Genomic DNA, 27,617 nt, shown 5'->3' with positions numbered 1-27,617 from the left:
TAGAATTTTTGAGTAGTACAATGGAGACCATTGTAACACATCCTCTTTCTTCAGCAGTAGCTCAAGCAGATGCTGCTTTAATTGAAATCTGAACATAAATTAGTATTTAAATTAGGGAAGTTCTTTACATGAGTAATGTTTCTCAGAGGAAAAGACACGTTCATGCTGACTGATGAATTATGAGTTTTAAAGTCATTAAGTGCTACATTTTTAATTCCTGAAAATGTCTGCACAAAGAAACTATTATCTCTATCACAGAGAAGCAAAAGTCAAGGCTAGCTAAATGAAATGTTTTGCAGAATTAAATCACCAAGTAGGTTTAAGCCATTATGTTAGTTAGTATTAAGGGTAGAAATATGCTGAAAGCATATGTTTTGCATAGCAGTGTTTTCCCCCTCCCCTCAATCTTTCAATAGAAACATTAAAATATTCACAGTTAGATACTGTGACTTTGGTAGGTTTTATAGTCCCTTATTTTGTTGTGCTTACAAAGGACACTAGAGTTAAATTGAAGGAAGATGTTTTTCATTAAATGCATCTAATCATTAAATTACTAAATTTATATTTTTCTCTTCTCAGAAAACACCCTTTTTTTTTCTTTACAAACATGCAAGTTCACAGGATTGTTCTAGAGCTTCTAAATACCAGTGTGGTGAAAGAAAAAAAAAAAAAAAAAACCAAAAAAAAACCACAGTTTTTTGATTCCTTTGGGCTATATTTATGGGGAAGAAAATTCTGGTCAGAAAATAACTTGTGAGCATCTGTGACCAAACATTGAACCTGTGAACTTTTCTCTCTATGCTAGATTCCAGTGCTTATGAAATATGTATAACTGGGGAGAGAATCCCCTTTTCACGTAGTAATTAAGAACTTCCTTAGAAAGGCTGAATATCCTCTGCTAACTTACTGTGCAGATGTGTGCTGGCTGATGCTGTCCTAGCTACATAAGCAGTTTTCTAGGTAGAAAGACAAATACTGAGCTGTTTTAATAAAGAAAACTTGGTTTCCCTGTTTTTTCCACTAAAAAAATAATAAAAAAAAAAGAAAGTAAAAAATAGAGGAATGTGAGTTTGGGCACTAAATGCATTTGTGTTCACGTATGCTTAGATTTAAGATACATTCCTTTGACAGTATTAGTGAAAATAGTGCACACAGGAGACATGTTATTCTTCTGAGTTGGCAAAAATAACTCCATTCCTACATGAACTATAGCCAGGATTTTGTTCTATGCACTGTTAAGTTTCCCATGATCACTATGTGCTCTTTTGTACCTCAGATTACGAAGTTTAAAGACAAACACTTCATGTTCCTGATACGATCACAGTGAAATTAGCTGTTGTTCATTTCACTTAATGACTTTCCATTCCATGTTTACTTGAACAGTTCTTCTAGTGAAGCTGCATTTTGGCAGTACCTATGCTTTGTAAACTCTGGTGATGCCAACAGCAATTCACTTTGCAGGTTTGCCATATAAACACCAGAAAATTATTACCTAGCAAGTGACTAACTCATTTACAGTACTTTATTCTTGGAAACAGGAATAATACTTTAATCCTCTCCTTTCCCCTTTTTGGACTTGGAGCTTTTGGCAGCTGCCTTGGCACCAGCTAGCACCCAGCACAGCATGTCACTGAGTTACAGAATTAGCAAGCATGTTTTCAGTAAATAGTTTCAATAACTGCATGTATCTGCACAGTGCAACTGATAACAAAAATTTAGTGTTTTATGACACATTGCCAAAGTGAGTTCATTCTTTGTAGTGTTTTCTTATTAAAGATAAGGCAAAGCAACCTCATTCTTTGTAGTATTTCCTTATCAAAGATTGGATGTTTGAACCTTATCCCAGAACTGAATACTGCAACAAATTAATTAAAAAGTTGTGAGAACTAAAATGAACATTCAGCCTTTAGGAATGATGCAAATGGCATTGCACCCATTGACACAAGAAGATGATGCTTGTATAAGTTGATTTATTTTATAAATAATTTCTTCTAGATACTGTGGTAGTGATGAGCAACAGTGGTAGGAAAATGAGGAAGTTTATTTTTAATTTTGTACAGAATGTTTTTAGAGCGCTTGCAAGTCGACTATTAGGAGGGAATGTAATGTTATAAAAAGATTTTTAAGAATAGGAGTGTTATTCAGCCCTGTCAAGTTAAAATGAGGCTGTTAATTGACATTATGCTGTTTTATTATATAATGTAGAGAGGTGATATAATTAAGATATTCGTGCAGTTTTATGAGCCTTACAATTAATAATATGGTTACTTCTATATATTCGTAATGTTCTGCTCTTATATGTGAAGCCTTTTCTTTTTATTATGTATTTTTCCTATTACTAGTGAAGCAATTTCTTTTGGTGTTACTGTTTGATAACAGAGAAGGAGCTGATGGTAGGATTTGAATGAGATCCCTGCAAATGTATGCTATTTGAGTTGTTTCTGCTAGGAAAATTCTTACTATGTCTAGTGAGCTTGTAAATATGTGACTTCAAACCTGTGAACATTTCCTATGTAGAGTGAGAGCTGTTTTGCATCTTTAGCCATAATAACAGGGCCTGTCCCACCAACTGCCATTTTGCGTTTTCCCCTTTTTGGTTTTGGTGTGAACAGCGTTTGATGTGTGAACAAACAATACATAAATACCTGTCTATTGTGCTGCAATGCTGAACTCTATTTACAGAGCAAGTTATAACCCATGTCCTCTCCAGTCAAAACAAGAAGAATAGACGTCAGACAAATGCGTGTAGAAGCAGCTTTCTCTGAGGCAATGTACAAGTATTACAATTAATCTCTTGAGCTAAGCCTGCTCTTTACAACTTCTTGCTTTCCAGTGCCCAAGTTTAAACAAATCTAGTTATTCCTGCCAATCCTAGTTACCTCTCGTGATTTTTTGGAGCTGAGAGATTTTGTTGAGCTTTCTCTCCAAGCTCTGTGCTTTTATGAAAATGATTTCTGTCCTTTAAACTTGCGACATTCTACTTTCCTTTTTCCAGTCTGAAGATTTAACATCCTCAGTTCAGCATTTCCACCCCAAAGAAAATTTAGCTTTGAATGAGATCTGAACCTCGTTGGTTCTTCATATATGTGGTGTAGATGTATTTTCACTATTATCGGGACAGTTATCTCCATTATCCATGTTCAAAAGGAGAAATACCAGTTTCTGTACAAGATGTAAACTAGCTGTTAGAGCACCTAAACAACAAAAAATCTTGCAGTGTGTGAAAGAAGCCTACAGGACCTGACTGTACATATAAACATATATATATCAAAGACATATGCCACCTAACATTCATGCATATTACAATAGACTGAATAAAAGTGTGCATCATTTTCTCAGCTTTATTAACCTTCATGCATATGACAGCAAGCTGAATAAAAGCGTGCATTGTTTTCTCAGCTTTATTAGTTTATTTAATTAAATACTTAGGCTTTTTCTACAATTTTTTCTTTCATTGTACAAGCTGGTCATCAGAAATGCAGTAAAAATGCTATATCTAAAATACAACCTATATTTCTTTTCTCACATTTAATTTCTTTCTTTCTTTGTTTGTTTTTGTAAAATTGGCATGGAGGCAAGAATATGATTGAGGTTAAAAATACATTTATTGCAAAGACAAATAAAATTGCTTAAATGATTCTTTTAAAAATCTGCAGTAACTGAGTAGTAATGATTTCCCTAAAGAAATTGAGGGATCTAAGTTATGAGGGCAGCTGGAAAATTAGATAGAGTGAGGCTAACTGAATCAAGATTTGTGTTTGTTTGTGTGTTTGTTTATTTTTATTTTTTAATTTTCATAAAGGTACGTGAAAGCAAGGGAAAGTTGATGCATTTCAGCAAAAGGCATCAAATAATTTATGTATTCATTTTTGTGACTGCAGTACTTCTGCTTTGAAAGGTACAATGGTGATGCTGTTAGAATTATTTTTCTTCTTTTTAGTAAAGCAGGTAGCAGTGGCATTGAGAATTTACGTATGTAAGAGCACTCTTTATACTTCTGGTGCAGTATGAACATATCTAGCATAGAGTAGTTTAGATTGACATCTTAGATGTCAAGGAAATATTCCGACCATTAAAGATGTGAATGAATAGAATTTTTATTTGATTTCTTTCTGGTTAATCTTTTAAATTGTGGTTTAGCTCTCTGATGACTCTTCTGTTGTTGAAACTTCAGTATTATAGGAAAGAACACTTGGATGAATTTTATCAGGAGATGTTATTCTGGGTTTACCAGCTGCTTAGTTTCTATGGTATGCTTCACAAAGGGGATAGCTATCAGTTTAAAGAAAAGACTGAAAAAGTTTGGATGCAGGTTCTTGTCATATTTCAGATCTCCCAGTTTAGATATTTGTGGTGAAATCCTGCCTGTGGTCATTGTTTTGGATGAAGCACTGTGTAGATTCTGCAAGTCTTGAAGCTGTAATTAATTCAGGAGGTTTGTTGATATTTTTAAATTAATTAATTAATTTTAGCTGGTTATCTAAGATGTTAGCTATGTTATCTAAGATGTTAGCTATGTTATCAAAGAGCATATAGGCATTTTAAATTCTCAAGTCTACATACAAACAAGCTCAGGAACATATTTAATTCTTAGTGATTTAGAATCCTTCAACAACTGCTGAGTCCCTGTTAGTCTCAATAGGTCCTAACCCTATTCCAGGAATTACTTCTAATCTAAATAGTGTGCTTAGTTATTTCAGATTCATGACCTCAGTTTAAAATGTTCTGGGACAGAGTAGCTGAGGCCCATTGATCATGAAGGTTCTATGGAACCTCTAGAGAGCCTTGCAAATTGATAGGGTAGCCATGGACATATATACAACACCAGTTCTTTCAGCAGAAAAATAGAAAATGTTCAAGAAAATGCTTGCTTGACCAAGAATTGATTCTTGCTTTCCCAGAAGTCTCATTTCATGGCATACTGGTATGGTAGATCACCATATTCTCCCAATTCCTGGGCAAAACAACTGTGCTGTCCTGCCCTACTCTTGAGTACATAGCAAAACAGGACTTCACAGCCACCTCCCAGAAATCAGTACACCCCCGATTCTCAGACCCATGGTCACTTAGAGGCCTTTTTCATCAATTGAGAAACAGCTCTTGTACTTCTCTCTGAAATACTCTTAAGCCAGCCCAAGATGTCTAAATTACAAATGAGAAATAAACAAAATCAAAAGTCGTCTTTCTCGTTGTGATCAATTCATTCCTCATGTGTTGTGGCTTTTGCAGTTTTTCCCCTCTCCTAATCCAGTGCCACTCTCCATCCCCAAAGTACATCCAGCTGTTCATTTGTTCATATTCCACTTAGCCTGTGGCACTGTCATAAACTATGCAGTCTCTAAAAGAATATGTTTCTACTGCAAGAGTTGGCAGTTGCTAATTTGGAAAAAGTATTCAGTAATGTGTGTAGACATAATTATTGTAGAGCAATTTCTTCTTGTTACTCAGAAAATTATTGAGGAAGTTACATAGAAAACAAATGTACGGATTGTAATTGCACTTACTGACCCTGTGCTCTATTAATGAAGTATTTTTGTTGAAGCAAAAAGGCTTTTTCTTCTCAACAGCATCATAAAATGTCCCTGACACAGGTTCCCTATAAGCATGAAAACATGTAGATTAATCTTCATTGCAGTTTGTCATAGATAAAATTTTCTTATAATTTTCTTTGTCTTCAGGTTTGCTTATGACTTACTCTGTGTTTAAATGTAGGTTTTGATAAAGAGTGTTGTGGCTTTTCAACCAAAGATGCTGTGGTTATCCATTCTGAATTGACAAAAAATGTTTCTCTTCTACATTTGTGTTAGAAAAATCAAAGACATTTTATAGTATAACAAAATAATTCCTTGCTGGTGGTTGATCTAAGTTGAAGAGCTGCATAATTGTGAATTTGGACCAAATTTGTTCATCTGACCAGTTGTGGATTCTTGGATTATCAGTAATAGAAATCTGCTGTATTACAAATGGGTGTACAAGTATGAGGTGTCCATTTTTCACTAACGTGAATGCATGCAATGATTTGCCCTGCCTCCAAAATGTTTACTAGCATATGTTGCAGAGGTGAGGATAAAGGGCACAGGGCTTATTATGTAATTACTATGCACACAGCTCTGCTGCTTGATTATAGTGGAAGTTGGCATCATGCCAGCGGGCTCATTTTGATGATGCTTTCTGCTTTAACCTTCTAAGATTTAAGTCCTGACTGTGTATCGCAGGTGAGAAGTATTCAATTCCAAGTTCTGAAGAGGCATTTTCCCACATAATAAAGTCTTTGTGCATTCATGCCTGATTGCCTGCCTTCTTTTAGGATATGTGTCTAAATACACTTTTGTGGATGTAGGTTAACATATATGAGTCGAAGAGGCTTACATTAGCCATTTTTCCATTGCATGGCTACTTACAGCCATATCGTAAGTATAAAGCTGTTCAGAAAATTTCCACTTTCATGAAACTAAACTATTCTTCTCTCCCTCTTAAGAACTATACAATAGTAAATATGGGACACAACATAGAACAGTCAGTTGCAAATGGAAGCTTGCCAGCTGCCTTACTGAGCTAATAATGGTAATGGCAATCTATGTTATAAAATCAAGACATAGAAAAGCATTAACTACATGTATGCAGTGTGTCCCTATATTGCTGTCAAAAATTATATTAATCACATCAATTTAGAGAGTGAATTATTAAGTATTTGTCATGTTGTACAGCAAGAACAGTTTGGGCTCGCTAGGTCTCAAATGTTCCAGTATGTCCATCTGGAGCAATAGATTAATACAACACCACGTATTAAGAGCGGGTCACCACAGAGGTTGTATGTTCTCAGGAGCCATTTCTAGGTCAGGATTAAAATCTATTTAATTTAAAGGAGTCAGGAACTGGCATTATCCAGCATACACTTTGTTGATTTTTTGGTTTGGTTTGGTTTGAAATGAAGAAACCAAGTGTACCCTAAATATACACCTATGGGATCTGTAGTAATGACACAGTGTGCTATACATAGAATAGTATGAAAGCAAGAAATATATCACAGAATGTGCTGTGTAAGTTATGTATCTAGTCCATCAGTGAGGATTGGCTGCACATGAAGATACAGAACAGAGAAGATCTATGGAAATATGAAGCAGACAGAATTATGTGCACGTGAAAGTGGGAACAATGGGTAGATTGTGGTGCTTTGTGGCTTTTTTTGTGGTACTACTTAGATTGGACTGATCTCAACACATTTCGATCTAAAGTATGAATGAGCGGAAGGATAATTCTTAGTCTTTCAAGGAACATTAATCCTAAATATTTAAATCTAATCTAAATATCACTAGTTTCATTTTTAGCTTGAGTGACAAAATTTACTGCTTCGCTGAGTTCAATGAGTAATTGACCATATTACTTCCTTCAGTCACCACATTACCAGTTTTGGACAGTATAATGAATCTGCACTTATTGCCAAGTATTGCTTTCTGTGAAATTATTGTTTGTGATGTTGTCACGCTACACATGCACAATTGCTGCCAGTTTTATCAGCCCCTCAGGACTGACAAACTGAATAACTAAATGCTTCTGGGCCTCTACAGGGAGGCTGTGTTTCCTTTCATGTGAAATTCTAGTACATGCTGCTGTTTCATTGCACCCGTCTAAATATTCTACTTGTTTTGTAATCTCTGGATCTGTGTTTACCACCTTCCATTGAAACAAATGTCCGTTAAGCCACAGTGTCTTGCATGGTTTTGACTCCTACAATTTCTGTCCATCAGTCTGGTGCTGTTAATTGATTCTATATTTCAAAGATGGATCTGCTTGAACTGTCACCTCAGAGCTCTTGTGCTTTGCACATTTTGAACATTTGGTTAATGAATTTCCCATGGAAGATGCCGGCAAAGGTACCTAGTTGCCTCCTTTCCTGGTGGAGGAGGAGCTTCAAAGAAAGGAGCTTCCTCATTGTCACATCTCTAAGTTTCTTCTTGACACATTGTTATGTGACCTAGGCCAAGTTTGGGCAGTTGCTAATTGTTTAGTGGTTTACTTAGTACATTTTAAACAAAAAGACTAATGGAGCAGAAAGTAGAATGCTTCTTGACTCAGCAGTGCACCCAGTTCTCTAGGTAGCATTGCATTAGGATAGTTAAGATTGACTCTGTATTGAAATCTCAAATTATAACTTTTGATGAATGTGTGTGTTAAAAACTGCAAAATAGTTTTGAGTTATTCTAAAATGTTTTTCTTACCTTTGCTTCGCTAGTATCAGGATACGAATATGCAAGGTGTAGTGTATGAGTTGAACAGCTACATAGAGCAGCGCCTGGATACAGGAGGAGATAACCAACTACTTTTGTATGAACTGAGCAGCATCATTAAAATAGGTAAGAAGCAGAATTTGATGTGTCTGATCTGTTCCTTAGCATCAGTGCACAATGCATTTGTTGCAAATTTTAATTAGTAAGGGCAGATGTATTGTATTCCTTGGATGTTGTCTTAGTATGAACTTCAGCTTCTGTACCTCATTGGGATCCCTTACTACATCTCAGTGAGTTTCATCTTTGGAGAGAGCTCTGCAGCCCACTGCAAAATTAAATCACCCTGTTAAATGAACCAAATTGTAGATTATTCTGGTTATCGTGATTTTGAAAGATCAATATTAAAAGTTTATTAAAAAAAATCAGTAATATCATTGCATACTTAAATCCCTTTTCCAACAAAACTGAGATGTATAGAAAGAGAACATCTTCATCACTTCAAATTCAGTTTTTAAGTATTTTTTTCTATCTGATGTAAGTAGTATTTTTAGTAAAATAATAATAATGATAATAGTAATATGTATGATCAAGAGTTAAAAGAAAAAAGAAAACATCCCCAGTAAAAATGTGTTATTTGGAATTTTGTTGGTTTTTTTAGCCATAGTGAATCTACTATAACTTCAATAGAAAGGATTGGTGCATTTATTCAGGGTAGGAGGTTACTAGCAACTCTTCAGAAGGATTTCTGCGTCGTGGATAATTTGTTGTTTTGTAACGATGGATAATTGTTCTCTATTATGTACATAAAGTTTCAAAAGAGCCACTTCTGTTTACTGACCTTGCATTAGTGGCTTTTTGAATATTGACATTCAGCTCAGAGCAAATCAAAACAGAGTTTTGTTAATACGCCACAAGCAAGAAACTGGAGGAGATCAGTCTGCTTATCTTTTACACTTTTTCTTCTTTCCTAAAGCACAATAGATTTCCCCTACAGTGCTTTTTTACTACATTGCTCAATGCGCTTATATGTCACAGCTGAGGGACTTAAAATTTCATTTCTAATCACCAGGCCATGATCTCTCAGATGTCACATAGTTAACAATAAGCAAGTAACAACAGAGCAGATATTTTTTTTTTTTTTCCATTTTGTCAAAGAAATGCAGAAATTAAACTGATTTGATGATACAGAAGTATAATTGCTCCCGTGAAATGTATTGAACGGATTCCTGTGTTAATTCATTAAAACAAGATATCAGATAAGTACATTTACTGGGTAGAAGGGTTGTTAGCTGTTGGAAAGAAAGATTACTTAAGCTCGAAGTATCAAGTCTACTGTGTAAAACAGGGTAAACACTGACCTCCTATACTCTCTTCTGATTCATAGTTTTCATGTCAGCTGTAACTTGAAATAGTTAGTTGACTTTCAATTTTTTAAAGGTTAAGGAATTCAACTTTACCCTGTTTCATACAGCAATGTGAATCTAGAAAAATCAGGCAAGTACAAAAATTCTGGTGCGTGGCTGTTTTTGGAATGGGACAGGTGCAGAAATAGAAACAGTTTGTTATCAACCACATTTTTATGGCAATATTTGCAGCATTTTATTTTCCCATACTTTCCTGTCTTAAGGCAGGGACAAAAATAGTTTACCATCTCCAAACAGTATTTATTTTCCTCATGGAAATTATAATTTTATCTGCCTGATCATATTATAAGTGTATGTTCTTATTTTATTTCTATGCTGTTGTATGAACCAATTTGAATTTATAGGCATTAGGGCTTGGAACAGGAGTATGATGTATAAGCTGGTTGTTTCTAATTATCTTTTAGATACATATCTTTTAGAACATAGTACATTACAGTGGTGAAAATAAGTATTGTTCTGTACCTCTAATTTTGGAATAGTCTTGGAATTTTCAAAGGATATGGTGATGGACTTTCATATTTAGAAATGTTTATCGTTGTCCTAAATAGAGTTGAATCTGTGGTTTCACCTCAGAGAACTTCTGTAAGTTTGGTTCCCACTCTGAGTAAATTTATTTCTTTTATTATTGTTTCGGCAGCTACGAAAGCTGATGGATTTGCACTATATTTCCTGGGAGAATGCAATAATGTAAGTATTCTGGATTTAGATACTGCTTTTCTGTACAGTTACAAGTACATTTTCCAGTTTTATGATAATACATCGATTTTATATTTACCTCACTTAGCAGGAAATATTGACTGAGTGCTGAATGTTAGCTCTTCATTAGGTTGGCTTATTTATTTATTTTTCCTGTTAAAAGAAATGTTTATTTAACATGGTGGTAATGTTTCCCAGTTTCCCACATTTGGTATCTTGGCCCCTTTTTTTGTTCCTTTTTTGTTGTTGTTGTTGTTGTTCTTCTTCTTCTTCTCCCCCAAAGACTTAGCAGCAGAATGCTATGTCAGTAGAATGCTATTGTTATTACTCTGTCTGTAGCAACTTAGCTTGTCATTTGGCTCCATTGTTATCTTTAACAGACATAGAACGTAATATGAATTTGCTCTCAGCGTAACCTATTCTTTTCATCCAGCAACTTGATCATGAGATGACGTAAATTTTAGGTATAGATGTTGGTTAGTGCGATGTAAATTGTATATGTTAAATTCTTAAGTGAGATGATTATCTGACATCAAAATTTGAATAGCAGTGTGTCCAATGCTGTTTTGTACTAATTTTTTTTAGTACCCCGATCAGTTTGTACAGTTAGTATTGAACAATATTTTTTGTTACTTTGAGTGGCTACAGAGGTGGAAATGCAGTTTAAACTTCATTGAGCTCCATTTCTCACTGGTTCAAGAAACAAATTATACTCTCCTATGTGAAAATTATTAGAGAGGAAAACATCTCGTTTTCGTTTCCTTACATTACACAGACAGTTAATTTTTGTATAGTTCATTAGCTGATTTTCTTTGCTCACTGTGAAATGAATGCATTAAGAATAAGGGAAGTAATGACATTTTTGAAATAATAAAAAAAGTGAAGGTGTAGAAACCTGCAGGTGATTTGAGCCTTGTCTTAGAATGTCTTTTAATTTGTTCGAAACAACTGTCTGATTTGAAGGAGGTGAAGGAAGGCCAATACATGAATTTAAGCAAAAAGAAAAATGGAAATGGATTTTGCATATTTTTCTTTTAATGTTTATTTAATGTGACAAAGGTAACGAATTTTATTGTTTAGAAATTGATTTTTCTTTTTCCCCTGAGTTTAGTAAGTGTGTAAATAGCACTCATTTTTAATAACTTTTCACTAAGGGTCATAGTTTAAATAACGTGTTCTTCTTTTGTGAAGGCAATGTTTGGTTCTCATTTGTCGGTGCCAGTGTTCACATACATGAGTGGGAGCTGATGCAAACTGTCACTGAATACATTCTGCCTGCTGCAAAAAGCAGAAGCTTGCAAGAATTGTAGTCATCAGTTCTGAATGTGCAGATCTGACCAGCTTCAGGGGTAATAGTTGCATGCCAGCTAAGCAAGAGGTTCATCTCCCTAAGCACTTTATAAAAAATTGTAGAAAATTGACATTGAGACCTATTACAGTGAGTTTTTTTGTGTTAGGTTTGTGGGGCATAACAGAGTTTTCTTCCCAGTCTTCTCATACTTCAAGGACCTGTGTGCTTTCAGACCTTCTGCATTTCTTCTCTCCCCATTTGCCCTCCTTTTTTTTTCTTATTAATATATCAAGCAGTTGGATGTATCTGCTTCCCAGTATAAATCTTTTCTGCAAAAAGTAAGGAAGTTCCAACCTCTGAAAAAAATACATTGAATATATTAACCACTGTGATGTAACTACATCTCCCAAGATGGAATGTTCCTCATGTAGTTATTATGGGGACTGATCCCAAGTTCTTTGATGTAAGTGTGAGATTTTCCATTCATGTGAGTGGGCTTAGGGCCAGACCCATGCTTGTAGTCTGTAACTGAATGCTTATGCATTAGGCTGCTTTCTGTAAGAAGTTGTCATTTGCTTATCTTTGTCTCTTGAATATTTAATTAAAGGATATGTCAAACAGATTAACAGTCAGTCAGCAAGTACTGGCAATGTTAATTAAACAAGTCTTTGCTAAATGAGAACAAAAGGATTCTGCATAGTGAAAATGGCAGAAAAGGATTAATTCTTTAAGATGAAGTTTATTTTGTTTAGAAAGTTATAAAACCTGTAATTAGTGTGGACAAAGTAAAGCTTCTTGTGGACATTAATGGACACATGGTGGAAAATGATTTCTTTCTTTTGGTTGCTTAACTTTTTGATGCTTGAATTTTTACATTTCCCAAATTCAGCATTTTTTAAAAAAAAATTATTTAGCTTGGAAAATATACATATATCTATTTGCATTTATCCAGCAGCCTCCTGTTTCAGAACTAGACCTGATGTAACAGAGATTTTCACCACACTTTCAAAAAAAAAATAATATATATATATGTATATGTATATGTATATATATATATATTTCTGGGAATTATGTATTGGGAGAAGGTTGTGTCAGAATGAAGGAACCTTGATAATAAGTAGACACCAACATTCACACAAGTGGTTTGCAAAGTTTAGTAATATTTGTTCTAACTATTTGGTAAGGGACCTTGGGATCAAAACTGAAGTTAAAGCATTAAATATTCATAATTCACTGTAAATATGTATGGGTACACTGGAGCCTGTTTAAAGAAATCCAGCCTCAATAATTTTGACATTTTAATCTCAGTTTAGGAATATTCTTGCAGTGTGAGTTTTGCATAACTTTGTTTAAAGTGGATTAAAATAGTGAGTTTCATTAGGATAAAAGATAACTTCCTTTCACAGAAATTCTAGGCTTTTACAGAATGAAAACAAACTGATAATTACTGCATACTGTGTGTTATTATTTCTTTTTGGTGAGAGAAGAAGAGAATTACCCTATCATTACAACTCCTCTATTTTTAGTTATTTACTTATTTTGTGGTTTATTAAGAATTCATAGTAAACCTTTCCTGGTGCAATTCTTGTTGTGGACAGTGCTTCCCTATCTTAGTATATTAGAGCTGAAAATACTTGTTTGATGTGTAGATAAGCTAGGTGTTTTCTTTTAGCAGAGCGTGTGTGATACATTTGCCTTTAAAGAAGTTTTAGAAAGTGTTTCTTTACTGTTAAACAGAACAGGGTATATTGTCGCAGGTGTTGAAAGCAGCTTGCAGAATTCAACAGGACTTTGAGGAGTTGGTTAAAATACCTGACTACATAGAAAGTTTCAGTATAGCTTTGTTTTCTTTCTCTCTGTTGAAGTCCATGGAAAAGTACCATGATGTGGAAATTTCTGGATGATGATGGACTGAATGTGTTTGGGATCTTTAGATGGGTGAATTTACTTGAAATGAAAGGTACTGCACCAATTGCTCATTAGAGTGCATTTAGTTATGCAAGTATTACTTGGAGTTGGTCACTAGCATGACCAGTTCAATAGTGTCAATGACTTTCTGTTAGTTCAAATTACTAATCCAATCTAAGGGATAGTATGATTCTGTTGATGGTACAGATGATTGCTGATTATATGACTCTTTTTAAATGATTGTCCTTAGGGAGATTGGTACCATTCACATGTCCAACTCCTTGCTCACCCATAAAGTCACCTTGTGTTTCAAAATCTGTTGTGTTCTATAGTATTAATCTGTCTGAATGCAGTACAAAATTCACAGGTTCTAGAAGCAGTATAGCTTCATCACTGTAGGTAAGGGATCTGAACAGAACTATGCTCACTAGTGATTTCTGGTTCTTGAACATTCTCTGTATTACATTGCGCAGTATAGACGTACTCTTAAGAAATTATCTTTGTCCATGACTTAGTGCAGTTTTGCAAATAAAGCAGTCTTAAAGTAGACAACATTCATTTTGAAAATATGATATACTTGGAGACTGGAAAAACCTCCACATTAAGCAGGAATGTTCCACAGCTCTTAAAGAAAGGACACTACTTAGTTACAGTTTTTTGTTTTGTTTCTTATGGGGTTGGAAATACAGTCCATAATTCTCATGTTATGGCCTTAATTAAATATCATCTTTAAACATGCCTTAAAGGATTTACTGAAACTTTTAGTATTTGATGGTGTGTCTATGAAAATTGATGTGCCTAAGTACCACACAAACTGTGCATGGATTGAAGCCTGCAAACTAACATCTCTATTTTTAAAATACTTAATAGAGAGTTTCTAATGTATTGTTATCTCATTCTTCAGATGTTTCTTGTTTAAAGTCCTTATTTGTATGAGTAGTTTACCTCATGATCCTGTTGATTCGTATGTAAAGCTGATCAAATTTATAAGGCATACACTTAAAGTAGCTTTCACTAAAGCTTTGGAGTGCTGCTTAGCTCCTGAAATTGAAAATTGTGCTGACAAGCAGATCATCCTTGCTTCAGATAGGAGTCTTTAGTAGCTTTGTTGTAAGAAATTATGTGAGGCCACAAATATGTATGCAAACACTCTGTGCTTCAGGGTGTATAATATTAAGCTACTCTACAATTTCTGTTGATGCAGAGAATTGCTGCTGCTTGGTGTGCAGTGCCACCTAGTGAATTTATGAGGTGATTTGAATGACTAAGAACCAAGCAAAAAGTATCTGCTCATTCATTGCCGTCTCAAGTTTTGTGCCAACCTGATGTGCATTATTTTAAATGTGTAGACATCTCTGAAATTTGAGTCTTTTAAATATATTTCTAGGTGAAACTCTTCTAGTTGCCAGGCAATTCAGAAAACTATAATTGCTGTCCTTGAGTTATTTCTGTCATCATGTAATCTTTTTAGTGGCAGATATCTCTTCCTTTCCTACATGCCAGAGATTAGTGATACTCAGCAGAGAGGAAAAGGTGTTGATGAACTACAGTTTTACAGTTTAATTTTGAGTCAATAAATTATCAAAGTGGAGCAAAATAAGATAGGTAACAATCAAGATTTAGCTGAATTAAAGTTTTACTTACTCTTACTTCATTTCACTTACTTTTCAGGTGGACAGATTGGTAAAATGGTCATGATGAAAATACCTTAGATAGAATGTGGATCTATACAAAGACTAGTTATTTCTGGCTCCCTATCAGAGTGCAGGGGCATTTTCATAAAATCATAGAATGACTTGGGTTGGAACATATGCTAAGGATTATCAAGTTTGAATCTCTCTGCCACAGACAGGGTCAACAACCTTCATTTTTTGCAAACTATCAAGGATTTATCCTGGAATCTGGTTTTGTTCAGTATATTCATTAAAGCATGGATGCACAGGGAATATGAGCTTATTAATAATAGAATCATATAATCATAGAATTACTCAGGTTGGAAAAGACATTGAAGATCATCAAGTCCAACCGCAGCCTAACCATAGTACCCTAACTCTAAAAACAGTCTGCTAAATCGTATCCCTGAGCACCACATCCAAACAGCTCTTAAACACATCCAGGGATGGCGATTCAACCACCTCCTTGGGGACCCTATTCCAGTACTTAACTACCCTTTCTGTAAAGAAGTCCATCCTAATATCCAACCTAAACTTGTCCTGGCGCAACTTGAGGCCATTTCCCCTTGTCCTGTCATTTGTCACTACTGAGAAGAGACTTGCCCCACTCTCGCAATTAAATTTGCATATGGCATGAAATTGGGAAGCATTGCTGATATGTTTGTAGGAAAGTATTAGAATTCATAATGGTTGTGGGAAACTGGTCTAAAGACACTGGTCTTGGGTAGGGTGACTTTCAGAAAGATTCTGAGAATAGCAGTAAACTTGAGGCTAAACACGAACCAGCAGTATCATTGCTTTTGCAAAAGTGGCACTGCTAGGTAGCAGCAGCAGAAATCTAGCCTTTCTGAGAAGTAATGTTCCCATTCCTTTGTACACTGGTTGTGGTCTCAAGTGGAATAATATGTTTAGTTTAAGCGCTGCACTTTAATTAAAAAATGGAGGAACTGGAGATATTCCAAGAGCGCAGGGAGAATGATCGGAAAGTGGAAGAACTGGCGTTGTTTAATCTGAAGGAAAGAAAGTAGAGTCCTGAAGAAATGCCTGGGTAAAACAGAAAGGAAGAGAGTTGTATCTGCTCTATTGTTATGGTATATAGGGCAAAAAGTAGGTGGCTTGAGGGTGACATTTGTAAGCTTGCCCATTTGTATCTGTACTGAAGCATTATGGTGTGTTGCTTCTGAAAACTCAGGTATCTTCATCCTTAAATTTGAACAAATCTCTTTCAGAACAATGCTTAGCTGACCATACCATAAAGCAAAGGGGTTGGAGGAGAGGTGAGTCAGCTTAGTTTTCTGTGTCAGTGAATTAGTGTAACTCTTCAGGTGTCAGATTTGTGTTTCTCACTGAAGGAACAATTGGAGAGTTACCAGAAATGAAATGTAGTCAGAAAGTAATGGCATTTAAGGGGATGCAAACTAAAAATAACTAGTAGTTCTTCTGCAGCTTATAAATACAATTATCTAACATTTGCATCTTTTCCCAATATATTTATATACTATATGGTTTTAAAATGGAAACCTTTTCTCAAGTACTCTGGTAGCTTTGTAGAAGAAAATAAGAAATTTTCTTAAAAATTGAGGTATTTGACACTTTATTTTTCCCCCTTTGTGTGCTTCATGCACAGTAGATTTGCTGCATTTGTGTTGTTACACATTTGCTTATACATCTTTAGTATTTTAGCGTGGTAGGATTTGGTTAATACATCAGTTTAGGCAGTTGCAAATAAAAGCTTTTTGATTGTGAATGCCTTCCAAATTAATTTTGGTTGGTTGGTTTGTTTGTTTTCCTGTCACTATTTCTTACTGCAGTAAGTTTTGTTTCTGCAAAAAACTGTCCTGAAGGAACAGCCTTAATAGTTGTTTGCAATTACAATCATCATTAAACTGCATGGTTTGCATGTGTAGACTGTCAAATCCTTTACCAAGAGCAAAAACCCGTTACTATCACTGAAGAGAAAGAGATGTAAGCTTCAAATACCGTAGTGCACACTCAATTTCAACTTGTTTAATGCCCCTTTCTCTCTCTCCCTCTCTCTTTCTCTCTCTCTCTCTCTATATATATATTTCCCAAGCATCATGCCATATAGTAATGCTGTAGTATTGAGGCTTTCACTAAATGTCAGTTCAGTATTAAATCAATTTCCATTAAGCATTTTCAGAACCAGTTTTATCTGCAAAACTCACCGTGAAAGTTGCCTATAACTCCAAAGAAGTTTGTTAATGAAATGCTTATGGTGTATGTACTTTAACCCTCATTCTGCTCATTAAACCTGGGACTTATTGAGACATCTTGGCTGTAAAATATTTTAGTAAAATCAGTTTATGACTAGTACTTGGTTATAAGATGTATTTTTAGAAAGAAGAAAACATGAGCAGTTTGGGAAATGGTAAACAACATGTTTGCGCTTCAGATCCAGCCCCAACAATCTTTATATAGTCAGTTGAATGCTGTGTAGCCGTAATGGATTGGGAATTGGTGTTCTGCTGGATTCCCATGGATACACCCCAACAGTCACCAGAAGAATGGCATTGTTTATCCCTTTAGTTGACCTTTTCATCAGAGGATCCAAAGATTCTGGATACTTTGGGTACTTAAAACTGAAGGAACATCTGTCAGGAGAAGCTGATGGTAGTCTGTTAGGATACTGGGGCTCCTCCTCAACCTTTCTTTCACTGGAATTTTAATCTGCTGTCTCAGTCAAGTGCTCAGTTTTCTCCATAAAAAAGAACTGTGGGGCCACAATGTGATAACATGACACGATGAACAGCATTGTTTTTTGTGTATATTTAGGTTTTTTTTCAACCATAGTAAAGATATTGAAGATAAATTTCACAATAATTTCAACATAATAAGTACATGGGAGTAAGGAAAGAGCATTAAGAGCCATGATACTGTGTCTAATTGGATGTGTATTAGTTTTGTTACATGTCTGAAAGCCAAGTTTGCTGTGTTTTACTCGCAATTGAGAATACTGTTAATATCCTTCATGAACAGGTGACAGTGTACACTGTTGTGCACTGCTTGTAGACTGGAAGGCTTGTTAATATATTAGCATTTAAAATAGATGATAATATATTGCATACACCTGAAATGCCCGTGAAATATAAAAGGATTAATTATGTTACCTTTTTCTGTGTTGTGATTGAACTTTAATTCTGATCATCATTTGTTTTGGATTTTCTGTGTTTTGCCTGTTTGTTTTAAGAATCATGTGCACTATGTAATATATAATCATTTTTTAAAATGCTACCTTCATAAAACTAATTGAAGTTGGTTTGATCACTGATTGCAGAAAGACAGAAAACAGCCTCAGAAACAAAAGTAAAATTCCAAAGCCTGATGGTATCAACAGCATGGCTAATAAAAGTATAATTATCCTTTTCTAAGGCCTATAACTAAAATATATATTTAATTTCCATCAGAAGATTGTCTCCAACTGAAAGTGCTGAAATTTAATTTTTAGAAACTACTGCAGAGATCACTAATGATGACTAGACCTCCTTGCATTTGGAAAATAGGCACCTTTTATACGCTGTAGCATCAGTCAAAAACAAGAAGTTCTTTTTAAGAAGACTTTATCTAAAAGAATCAAGAGATTAAACTGGAAGGAAAGGAATTATTTTGAAGATTTTGAAACCAATTGGAACAGTTTGTGACATCTCAGAATGAAATGTAGGACCTTGTGTGCTCTGAGTTTCAGAAATTGAATGGAAAATTTTGGGTGTTAGGTTCCAGAGTCCTCTTGTCTAACTACATATAAAGATGGGAGAGAAGTCCATCAACATAAGTAGCAGCCTTGTAGAACCCACTAGACACTTGGAAGTCACTAACACTTTACTAATGTTTCTTCATTCATTTTGTTTTGTTTTTCCTATAAGAGGCAGAACTGGAATTGCTTCTGCAAAACTTTTGATCAGTATATATGAAATAGTCTCCATATGCTTTTTCCTATAGAAGAATGCATTTTCAAAACAATACTTCTTAGTAGTAGAAACAGGGGGGTTTGCCAGCCAGAATGATATTTACACGAGGACATAGGAAAGACCATGCTGGCAAAAGCAAGCTTTGCTAGCAAAACTGCACTGTGTACATCCAATTTCAATTGGCCATTGAAGAACCCACAACATTTTTGTCAAGATGCTGATTTAAATAAGTAAGAACTATGGTTTCTTGAGGTTTTGTTATAAAAGCATACATTTTTAAGATACCAGAATGATTTTCTAGGACGAATGAAATGCTGGTTTTTATTCTATTTAAGTACATGTAGAATCATGAGACTTAAGCTTATGAGGTGAGTACTAGCGAATCCAAATTTCTACTTAAGAATTGTATGTATCTGTATTTTATTAGATTACAAGAAAGTAGGAATAAACTGAGCTTTTTATTCTGGTAAATTGATTATGAGTATTCTGGAAGATTCAGTGTGACAATTCAGTGTAGTTTTTTTTGTTTCTTTGCTTCATATGTGTGTGTTGCTGTTTTCTCAGTAACACATTCTTATATATTGTGAGTAAAATAAACACACTGAATTTTCCCATGTCTATGACTGTTAAAAGCCACTCTTTAATGAAGCTATGAATGTAATTGGATTTTAAGATTAAGCTTGAATTTTGGCATCAGAATAAACAGAAAAGTTCAAGATTTCCTACCTTAATGGAAGCCATCAAAATGGAGCATGTTCAATACGTGTTCAGCAGAACTACTCAGTGAAAAAAAATATATATAAATCTTTCTTTTTAACTACATGAAAAAATATGGAATAAAAGTTTGCTGAAACTTCAGAGCTAAAATAATATGTGGTAATTTAATTTTCATTTGTATTGCATAAGTAGCATATGAAGAACTGTATGAAAAGCACTTAGCCTGTTCTCCCGGAACAAGAAAACACCCCTTTGGTAATACAGATTCAAGGCTTGCTGCTGTAACATTTTGTGTAACCTTTGCCACCTCTCTTATTCCTCATGTGCCTAAACCTCTTTGTTTAAAGGGTAATGGTTCTGTTATACTCAAAAGGGTGTGACAGTGATAATTGCTTTAAAACTTCAAGAGTGTTTGCTACTCTGCAGTGCTACAGGCCAAATTAACTGACAGACATAAAGAATTAGACGTAGAAAAATGAAACAGAAGAACAGAAGATGGAACTTTTTGCCTGCAAAATGAACTTTCTTCCAATTTCATTGGGGATAATTTTTATTTATATTTTGTGCGTGTGTGCAGTTTTGTGACTATAATAATAGCTGTTGCTAACAGACTGCTTAGTTGTGCTTTAATTTTAAAATTATATATACTTTCTGAACATTTTCTATTGAAGTAAACAATAGACTACATCCTAGAAAGAAACCTTATATGAGGTAATATTTTTCTATGACTCCATGTAGGACATTCAAGGAAAAGACACTAATGTAAGTGATGACTGACTTCAGCAGAACAGTTGTTCACTATCTGAATGGTAAAAGTGGGATTTCCTAAGAATATGAAAGTTATGTGGAGTTTATCAAAGTACTTTCCATTGTCAAGTGCACAAAAGCTGTTTTTCTCTGTTATCTACTTTATTAACCTACTACCTGTTATCTACTTTATTAACCTACTACCAAGACTAGGGCTGGGCCAGCCCTAGTGCTAGTACATATGTGTATATATGTTATGTACATATAGTCAATAAATGTAGCCATACTCTCTAATTGCATTTTTTTTCTTTTTCCTTCTAACTAGAGTCTGTGTGTATTTACACCACCAGGAGCTAAAGAAGGACAACCACGGCTCATTCCTGCAGGGCCCATTGCACATGGCACTACAGTATCTGCTTATGTAGCCAGATCCAGAAAAACATTGCTAGTAGAAGATATTCTGGGGGTAAAAAGCTTTCTATTTTGATGAGATGAATGTAACTTATTCTTAGAATGAATATTTTGGTGCTGAGCTTTACTGAGCTGAATGTATAACAATATAATTTACATATGTCTTTCTACCAAGAAAATAAGCTTAAGTTTGGATTAGCTTGATCTAGTAAATTCAGAACATCTAATTCATTTCTAAATTTGTGTGTGTGTGTGTATGTGTGTAGCATCTTTTTGTTGCCAATTAATGGAAGTAATGGTATCATAGTCACTTAGAAAGAAAAATAAACACAGCTATCAGTCAAAACGTATGTCTTCCTGGTCCTGAAGTACTCTATTGTGCCAGTCCCAAACAGACTTCCATATAGTCAATCAAATTCTGATTTTATTACAGTACTTCACTTGTACTGACAAGAATATCAATCAGAATTCTGATTGTTAGACAGGATTTTGATCTCTACTTACATTAATGTAAAGCTAGAATATTTACATTATCAGTAGAGTTATGTCAGAGGCACACTAGTGTAAATAATAGCAAAATTCCAGCTCCTTTTTAAAACACGTTTCAGGTACTTCTCATGAGATATTGTGATAACTTCTGGCAATCTGTATGTCTGTCCTTTTTCATGTTTTGAAAAGCTTAGTTCCCTACTCTACAATTACATCAAACAAGAAGTCAACTTATACTGCATGAAAAAATGCTTTAAACAGAAACACACATACACACAAAAAGCAGAAGCTGATTTCTCTGTGGTAGCAATAGGTACTTACATGGACTATAAAGTGTTTAAATGGTTCTATGGGGCCTAAGTCGTTACAAGTAATTTCCAGTTAATGTCATGGTGGTTGAACATTTTTATTTTGCATCTCTAATAAAATTCAGGGGAGTTACTGCGGATGAGTTTTGAGCTCCTTGCTGGTTTACAGTGTCAGATTAACAGAAACCCAGACAAATTTTCTTCTTCAAAGTTTTTTTTTTTTTTTTTTTTTTTTTTTGGGGGGGGGGGGGGGGAGGGTATTGGGGATGAGCACAGCGATCATCTAATATGTTGTGCCAAAAGAAAAAGGATAACTTACTTTCACTGTGAAGTTCCAAGTTGTGAACCTCTGCTAAGGCTATGCATTTTGCTTTCCCATGAGTTTTGGACACACACAGACTCATCAGACCTCTTCTGTGGAAGACATATAAGTGCTTCCCAGTCTCCTTTGCCTTTGAGTTTGTTTGAGGTTGTTATTTGTTCATAGCCATTCAAATCAGTTGTCATTTTGATAATTTAGGTAGAGCTTACTTGTTTGAAAAATGAGGGCATCCCCAACCACAGTACTTGTAATTGGGTTGGGGAAGTGGGAGTTATCCTATGCAGAGTCTGCATTGAACATCTGGTATGAAACAAGTGGAAGGACTGGTGTGGAATCAAATGTGTCTAGCGTACTCCAGGCTGGCTAGATACTGCCTCGCTGACAATAACATCCAGGAACTTTCTCTTTGTGAGTTTTCACTCCTGAGGAGTTAAAATTACAACGTATTGGATATTTCCCACTTCAAGCATAAGTTATTCATTTCAGCCTATTATAGCAGCTAGTAGGCTATTTTTAACATTTATTCTGATAAATATTGCACAGATTTATTCATGCTAATTCATGCATAAGCAAGGGAAAGAGAAGGATTTTACTGTCATGCATAATTTTCTACAAAAAAATGTTTTTTTCATCATGAGTCAATTGAGGATTACAGCTCTGTTTTCTTATCTTTCTTTATCTAGACTGGGATTAGTAATGAAGTGCTGGTTTTCCTACCAGTCAGAATAGAGAAAATGTATTGTAAAAGTAAACCTGAAGCTGAGCCTAACACCACAACTGCTTCTAACTTTGCATCAATGTGTTTATTTGTGTATATCAGTTAGGGCTGAGAAGATTAGATATATATATATATATTTTTTCATTTAATTATTACATGTCCTAATGCTATATTTCAGCTATGCTGAGAGTTAGGATTTTTAGTGAATTTTATCAGTAATCATATTTTCAAGCAGATTTGATCAGTCAAGAAGAGGAGAAAAATACCAATGTATATTTTATATGAATGTTACAATATTTATGTTTTATCAGATTATGTTTACATTTTCTAGGATGAGCGATTTCCCAAAGGTACTGGACTGGAATCAGGGACTCGTATCCAATCTGTTCTCTGTTTACCAATTGTCACTGCAATTGGTGATCTGATTGGTATCCTGGAGCTTTATCGTCACTGGGGCAAAGAAGCCTTCCATCATAGTCACCAAGAGGTGAGACCCCCACCTTTTGTAATTTACTCTGAAATTCTCTGGGTTTAGCCAAACTGAGGAGTAATTATTCCAACTGAAAAAGCAGAATCTGTGTTAAAATAAATATTAAAACTGGTCTTCCCAAGGGAGAAAAAAAAATTAGTAGTATTTTTCAATTATGTATTCTGTAACATAAGTATCTTAGTGGGATGTTTGTATATTGACCTGGTAGTCACTGCATGTGGCTTCAGACTCAGTGTCTCAGGTGGTGTTTATTCTCTAGTAGACAGAAGTCATGGCTGGGTACATCATTAATGTGATGCTGCTGGTGTCCCTATACACACAGCAAAGGAAAGCCATTCACACAAAATCAGCTTCTTAGCCTTTGTTACTTCTGCTGCTTACACACTGGGTATTTATTTTTTAATGTACTCCTGTTAAATTAATCATTCTACAATTCATATAGTCTCAGGCTTGCATTTCTCTATGCAAATGAGTATGGATCTTTTATTGTTTATATTTAATGCCTTCTTTAACTGAAGTTTGTTAATGCTTTGCTTGTAAAAGTCTGACTACTAAACAGAAGCATTTTATTAGTAAGTTAAAAATATTTAAAGGTCACTTTTGAGTGTTCTAAGTCATTCTTTTGTTTTCAGGTTTCAGAGAGTCTTTGAATACTGTTAGTGGTTTTTATAAAACCTGTACAATGTGTTCTGTTTAAAAAAAAAAAAAGAAAAAGTTCATGAGTGAGGGAATTCAGCAGCAGAGCTCTTGTACTTATGTCCTCTGTGTTCCTATAGAGCTCGTATGTTTCAAGGACAAGAGATCATGTGTAGTTGAGCAGCTTAGTTAACTGCAGCTTACATGACATTTACTTGAAACGTTGCCTGGAAACTGTCATATTTAAAAGTACTAGTCCTGCACCGAGAGATCGAGTCTGGCTCTTCTGCCACCAGAATGATAGCGAAAGAGACTGCCCGCTTAAGCTGGAAGTGATTGTGGCTGAAGAGACATAGCTCCAGGAAGATAAGGGATCTTTTATTTCTATAGCAGATATCTTAAAGAAGATAATGTAATTTTTAAAGTCCTCAACTTGTGGGATGTTTGTTTCAGTGTTATGTCTTTGATCTGATGGGTATTTAATATAAAACAATTTCTAAAGCTTTGATAAGCATCTTTGTGACACAAAAGAGGAGAAATGTTATCTTGTGTCTGAATGCTGAATGCATCTTACTGATACTGAAATACTTGTGAGAATACTGATACTTTCATGAAATAACAGTATTCCAACAAACTGTTTCTGCCTGTCTTTGTCTAGTTCACTTACCAGCTGGATAGGGAAACCTGTAGGGTAACCTGTATAACATTATCAAGATTTTTTCAGAATGCCTTCTTTTCTGCTTCAGGTTGCAACAGCAAATCTTGCATGGGCTTCAGTAGCAATACATCAAGTACAAGTAAGTATGGGTTGTTTTTCATTATTTTTTTTCCATTGCGTAATCCTTCTGTCAGAGCTTGATTGGTTGGACCATAGAGTATGTTCAAATTTAAGAGGAATCACTAAAGTATCATTGATTTAAGCTCCTTTCCAGATCCTGGGAATAGTACGCCAACTTTTCCGGTATTTATTGAGCTTCTTCTCTTCCCTTGCAACCAGGGATTATATGATTTAATAAATAGTATTTATATTATTCCTTTTATTTTTAATAAAAAATAAATTGAAAACAAACAAACAAAACAAAACAAAAAACATTACCAAAGTTGGTAAGTAGTTATTACATTGGAAGTGAAAAAAAAAAACAACAAAAAAACTATTTATTCTTGTAATAAGGTAACTGCTAGGCCACCTGGTTTCTTTCCTCCTCCCATAGTAATCAATTGTAAATTATTAGGTGTTTCTGACTAAGGTTTCTTTAAGCCAGCTTTGCTGGCTGCTTTGTGGTTCAACTAAGAATGCTTCATGCTGTTCTTATTTGGGTGTCTAATGAAGCTCCGTGCTGATAGCTGATATACAGCTTTACTAATAAGGTTTTGCTCCTTCATCTAATAGAAGATTGTAATACCAGAGCTAAACTAAACCTGTCCCATCAGCTCACAGAAGATGCTGAAATAGGTCCTGTCAACTCACAGAAGGGAGATTGTTGCTTTATTTTATTTTACTTTATTTATTCATTTATTTATTTATTTTCAAGATGTCTTTCATGCACCTTGCAAAAGACTTGCACAAAGTTTCCTGCTTCTCTGTCTAAATTAACATTTGCCACTGCAGTGCTGGAAATCCTTGACTTTGTTTAGGATGACTATTCAATCTGGAGTATTCAGAAACAATATGCTGGCCTTGTTTATTGTGCACTAATAGAATTGCAATTGTATGCAGTTGTAACTTCACTTTATAATAATGTTTTACTTTTTAATGGAGAAGTCTTTAACAAATAAGAAAACAAAATATGGAAATTTTAATTAAAGCTTGTTCAGTGGTCATTTTCATTCCTTTCTGTTCTTCCTGGTTAAAGCAGAAGGCTTACTCTGCCCAGCTTCTTGCCTGGGAAGAGTATGGGAGTTCTGATCTGGTGTTAGACTTTGCCTGCTAGGCTAGTTAACATTTAGATAGCTATGATTGAAGCCCAGCACACAAATAAAGCTTTTAATTTTATACAGTGCTGAAATATATTCATAATCTGTGAGCTGTAATTTTGAATACAAATTAAGTGAATAGACCACACAACTTCAGTTTCAGTTTTCCTCTCACTTCGGTGATCTCCTGAAACAAATGATAATATGATCTGTTCTTCCAGGTGTGCAGAGGTCTTGCCAAGCAGACTGAACTGAATGACTTCTTGCTTGATGTATCGAAGTAAGTATAGAGTCATAGAATCACAGAATATCCCAAGGTGGAAGGGACCCACAAGGGTCACTGTGTCCAAATCCTGACTCTACACAAGACCACCCAAAATTCAAACCCTGTGTCTGAGAGCACTGTCCAAACACTTCTTGAATTGTGGCAACTTGGGGCCATTAGCACTGTCATGGGGAGCCTGTTCCAAAGTATGTTTTACGCTATGATCTTATCAACCTGTTTTGATGAACTTTCTAATATGGCTCTTTTAAATCACCAGCTTTACAGCGTAGCTCAGAGGTGTTAAGGCCCACCTCAGAGGGCAGGCAAACATCAGAGTAGGGACAGGAATGAGTTTTGTGGGTGATAGTGGGTATAACTGCTAAACTTTTCTGTTCTTATTGCAGGAGAATATGTAAGATACAGTTATGATGTATGGAGTGTATTTGGTCATGTGGTCTTCTGCACATCTTTTTTTTTTGCCTTTTTTCTCTCTTGGAGTTAGATGTAGCTTTCTATGGATAAGTAGCAAAAAAGCTTGTCTATTTTCATGGTCAGCTTTAGAAGCTTTGAAATAATTTTATGACAAGTTCATTTGCTTCAGCCCCTCTCTCCCATGATTTTTGTTGTCTCTCTATGTACACACATGCATAAGTATTAACACTTCAGGGCTCTTTCCTTGAAAAATTGGGATTGCCAAAAAATTGTTTTTCCTCTAAAGAGCCTGGAAGCTCTGCTTTCATTTTCAAATGGTGTGTAGTATATGTTTTTTGTTTGTTTGTTTGTTTTTGTTTGTTTTTGTTTAATTTCTCATCACAGTAAATGTAGAGATTAAACTGAAAGCACTGTAAAGTTTGGGCTTGGATTTATGAAGTTAGTATAATATTCTAGGTAATATCCTAGAATATTCTATGATCCTTGTCCTTCATCCCTTTGTCTTTGTTTCTATTATAAACATTTTTTTAACAGTAGAGATAGCTGTAAAAATGTACTTTGAGGAATAATGCTGTAACACACTGGTGTTTTTGGTCTCAATGAACAGTTCTCAAAATGATGGGATTAGCAATGGCTCTAGAAAGTAAATAATCAACTTACTTTTAAAAATGATCTGTACCTGTTCCTATATGCAAAGAAGGTTTCTATTCAGTGAGAAAATTGATAGCATGCAGTATTACTGGAACATCTCTTGTAACATTTTAGAAAAGGCAGTATGACCCTGCATGACCCTGAAAGTGTGAGACTAATGTAGTATATACCTTTTGATTCAGTAGACACAAGCAGATGTGAGCTGTACATGTGTTCAGGGCCATTCCTGGGAACATCGGGTTATTAAGAATTGGTATGTGAAAGATTTAGAATTATTTTATTAAGAAGTTTGACCTTTATCATTCAGTGTTCTTGACTGTCCTTGGACAGTTACCTCTTTGCTATGAAACAGAGAATTGAGAATTTTTTAA

General features: G+C 34.9%; 1 protein-coding gene across 5 annotated transcripts in view; it reads left to right on the top strand.

The window, feature by feature from the left end:
• PDE10A (phosphodiesterase 10A) overlaps positions 1-27,617 on the top strand; it is a 343,005-nt gene that overhangs the window by 282,751 nt on the left and 32,637 nt on the right. For all 5 annotated transcript variants that reach the window (XM_072331205.1, XM_072331204.1, XM_072331208.1 and 2 more), the window contains 6 exons: positions 8,234-8,354; positions 10,290-10,339; positions 20,936-21,076; positions 23,190-23,345; positions 24,731-24,781; positions 26,120-26,178. In XM_072331205.1, the coding sequence (XP_072187306.1) occupies positions 8,234-8,354; positions 10,290-10,339; positions 20,936-21,076; positions 23,190-23,345; positions 24,731-24,781; positions 26,120-26,178 (578 nt within the window). The remainder of the gene's footprint in view (positions 1-8,233; positions 8,355-10,289; positions 10,340-20,935; positions 21,077-23,189; positions 23,346-24,730; positions 24,782-26,119; positions 26,179-27,617) is intronic.

The sequence above is a fragment of the Excalfactoria chinensis genome, chromosome 3 (assembly GCF_039878825.1).
Source record: "Excalfactoria chinensis isolate bCotChi1 chromosome 3, bCotChi1.hap2, whole genome shotgun sequence".
Lineage (NCBI taxonomy): Eukaryota > Metazoa > Chordata > Aves > Galliformes > Phasianidae > Excalfactoria > Excalfactoria chinensis.
This window is presented reverse-complemented; position numbering and strand designations above follow the sequence as displayed.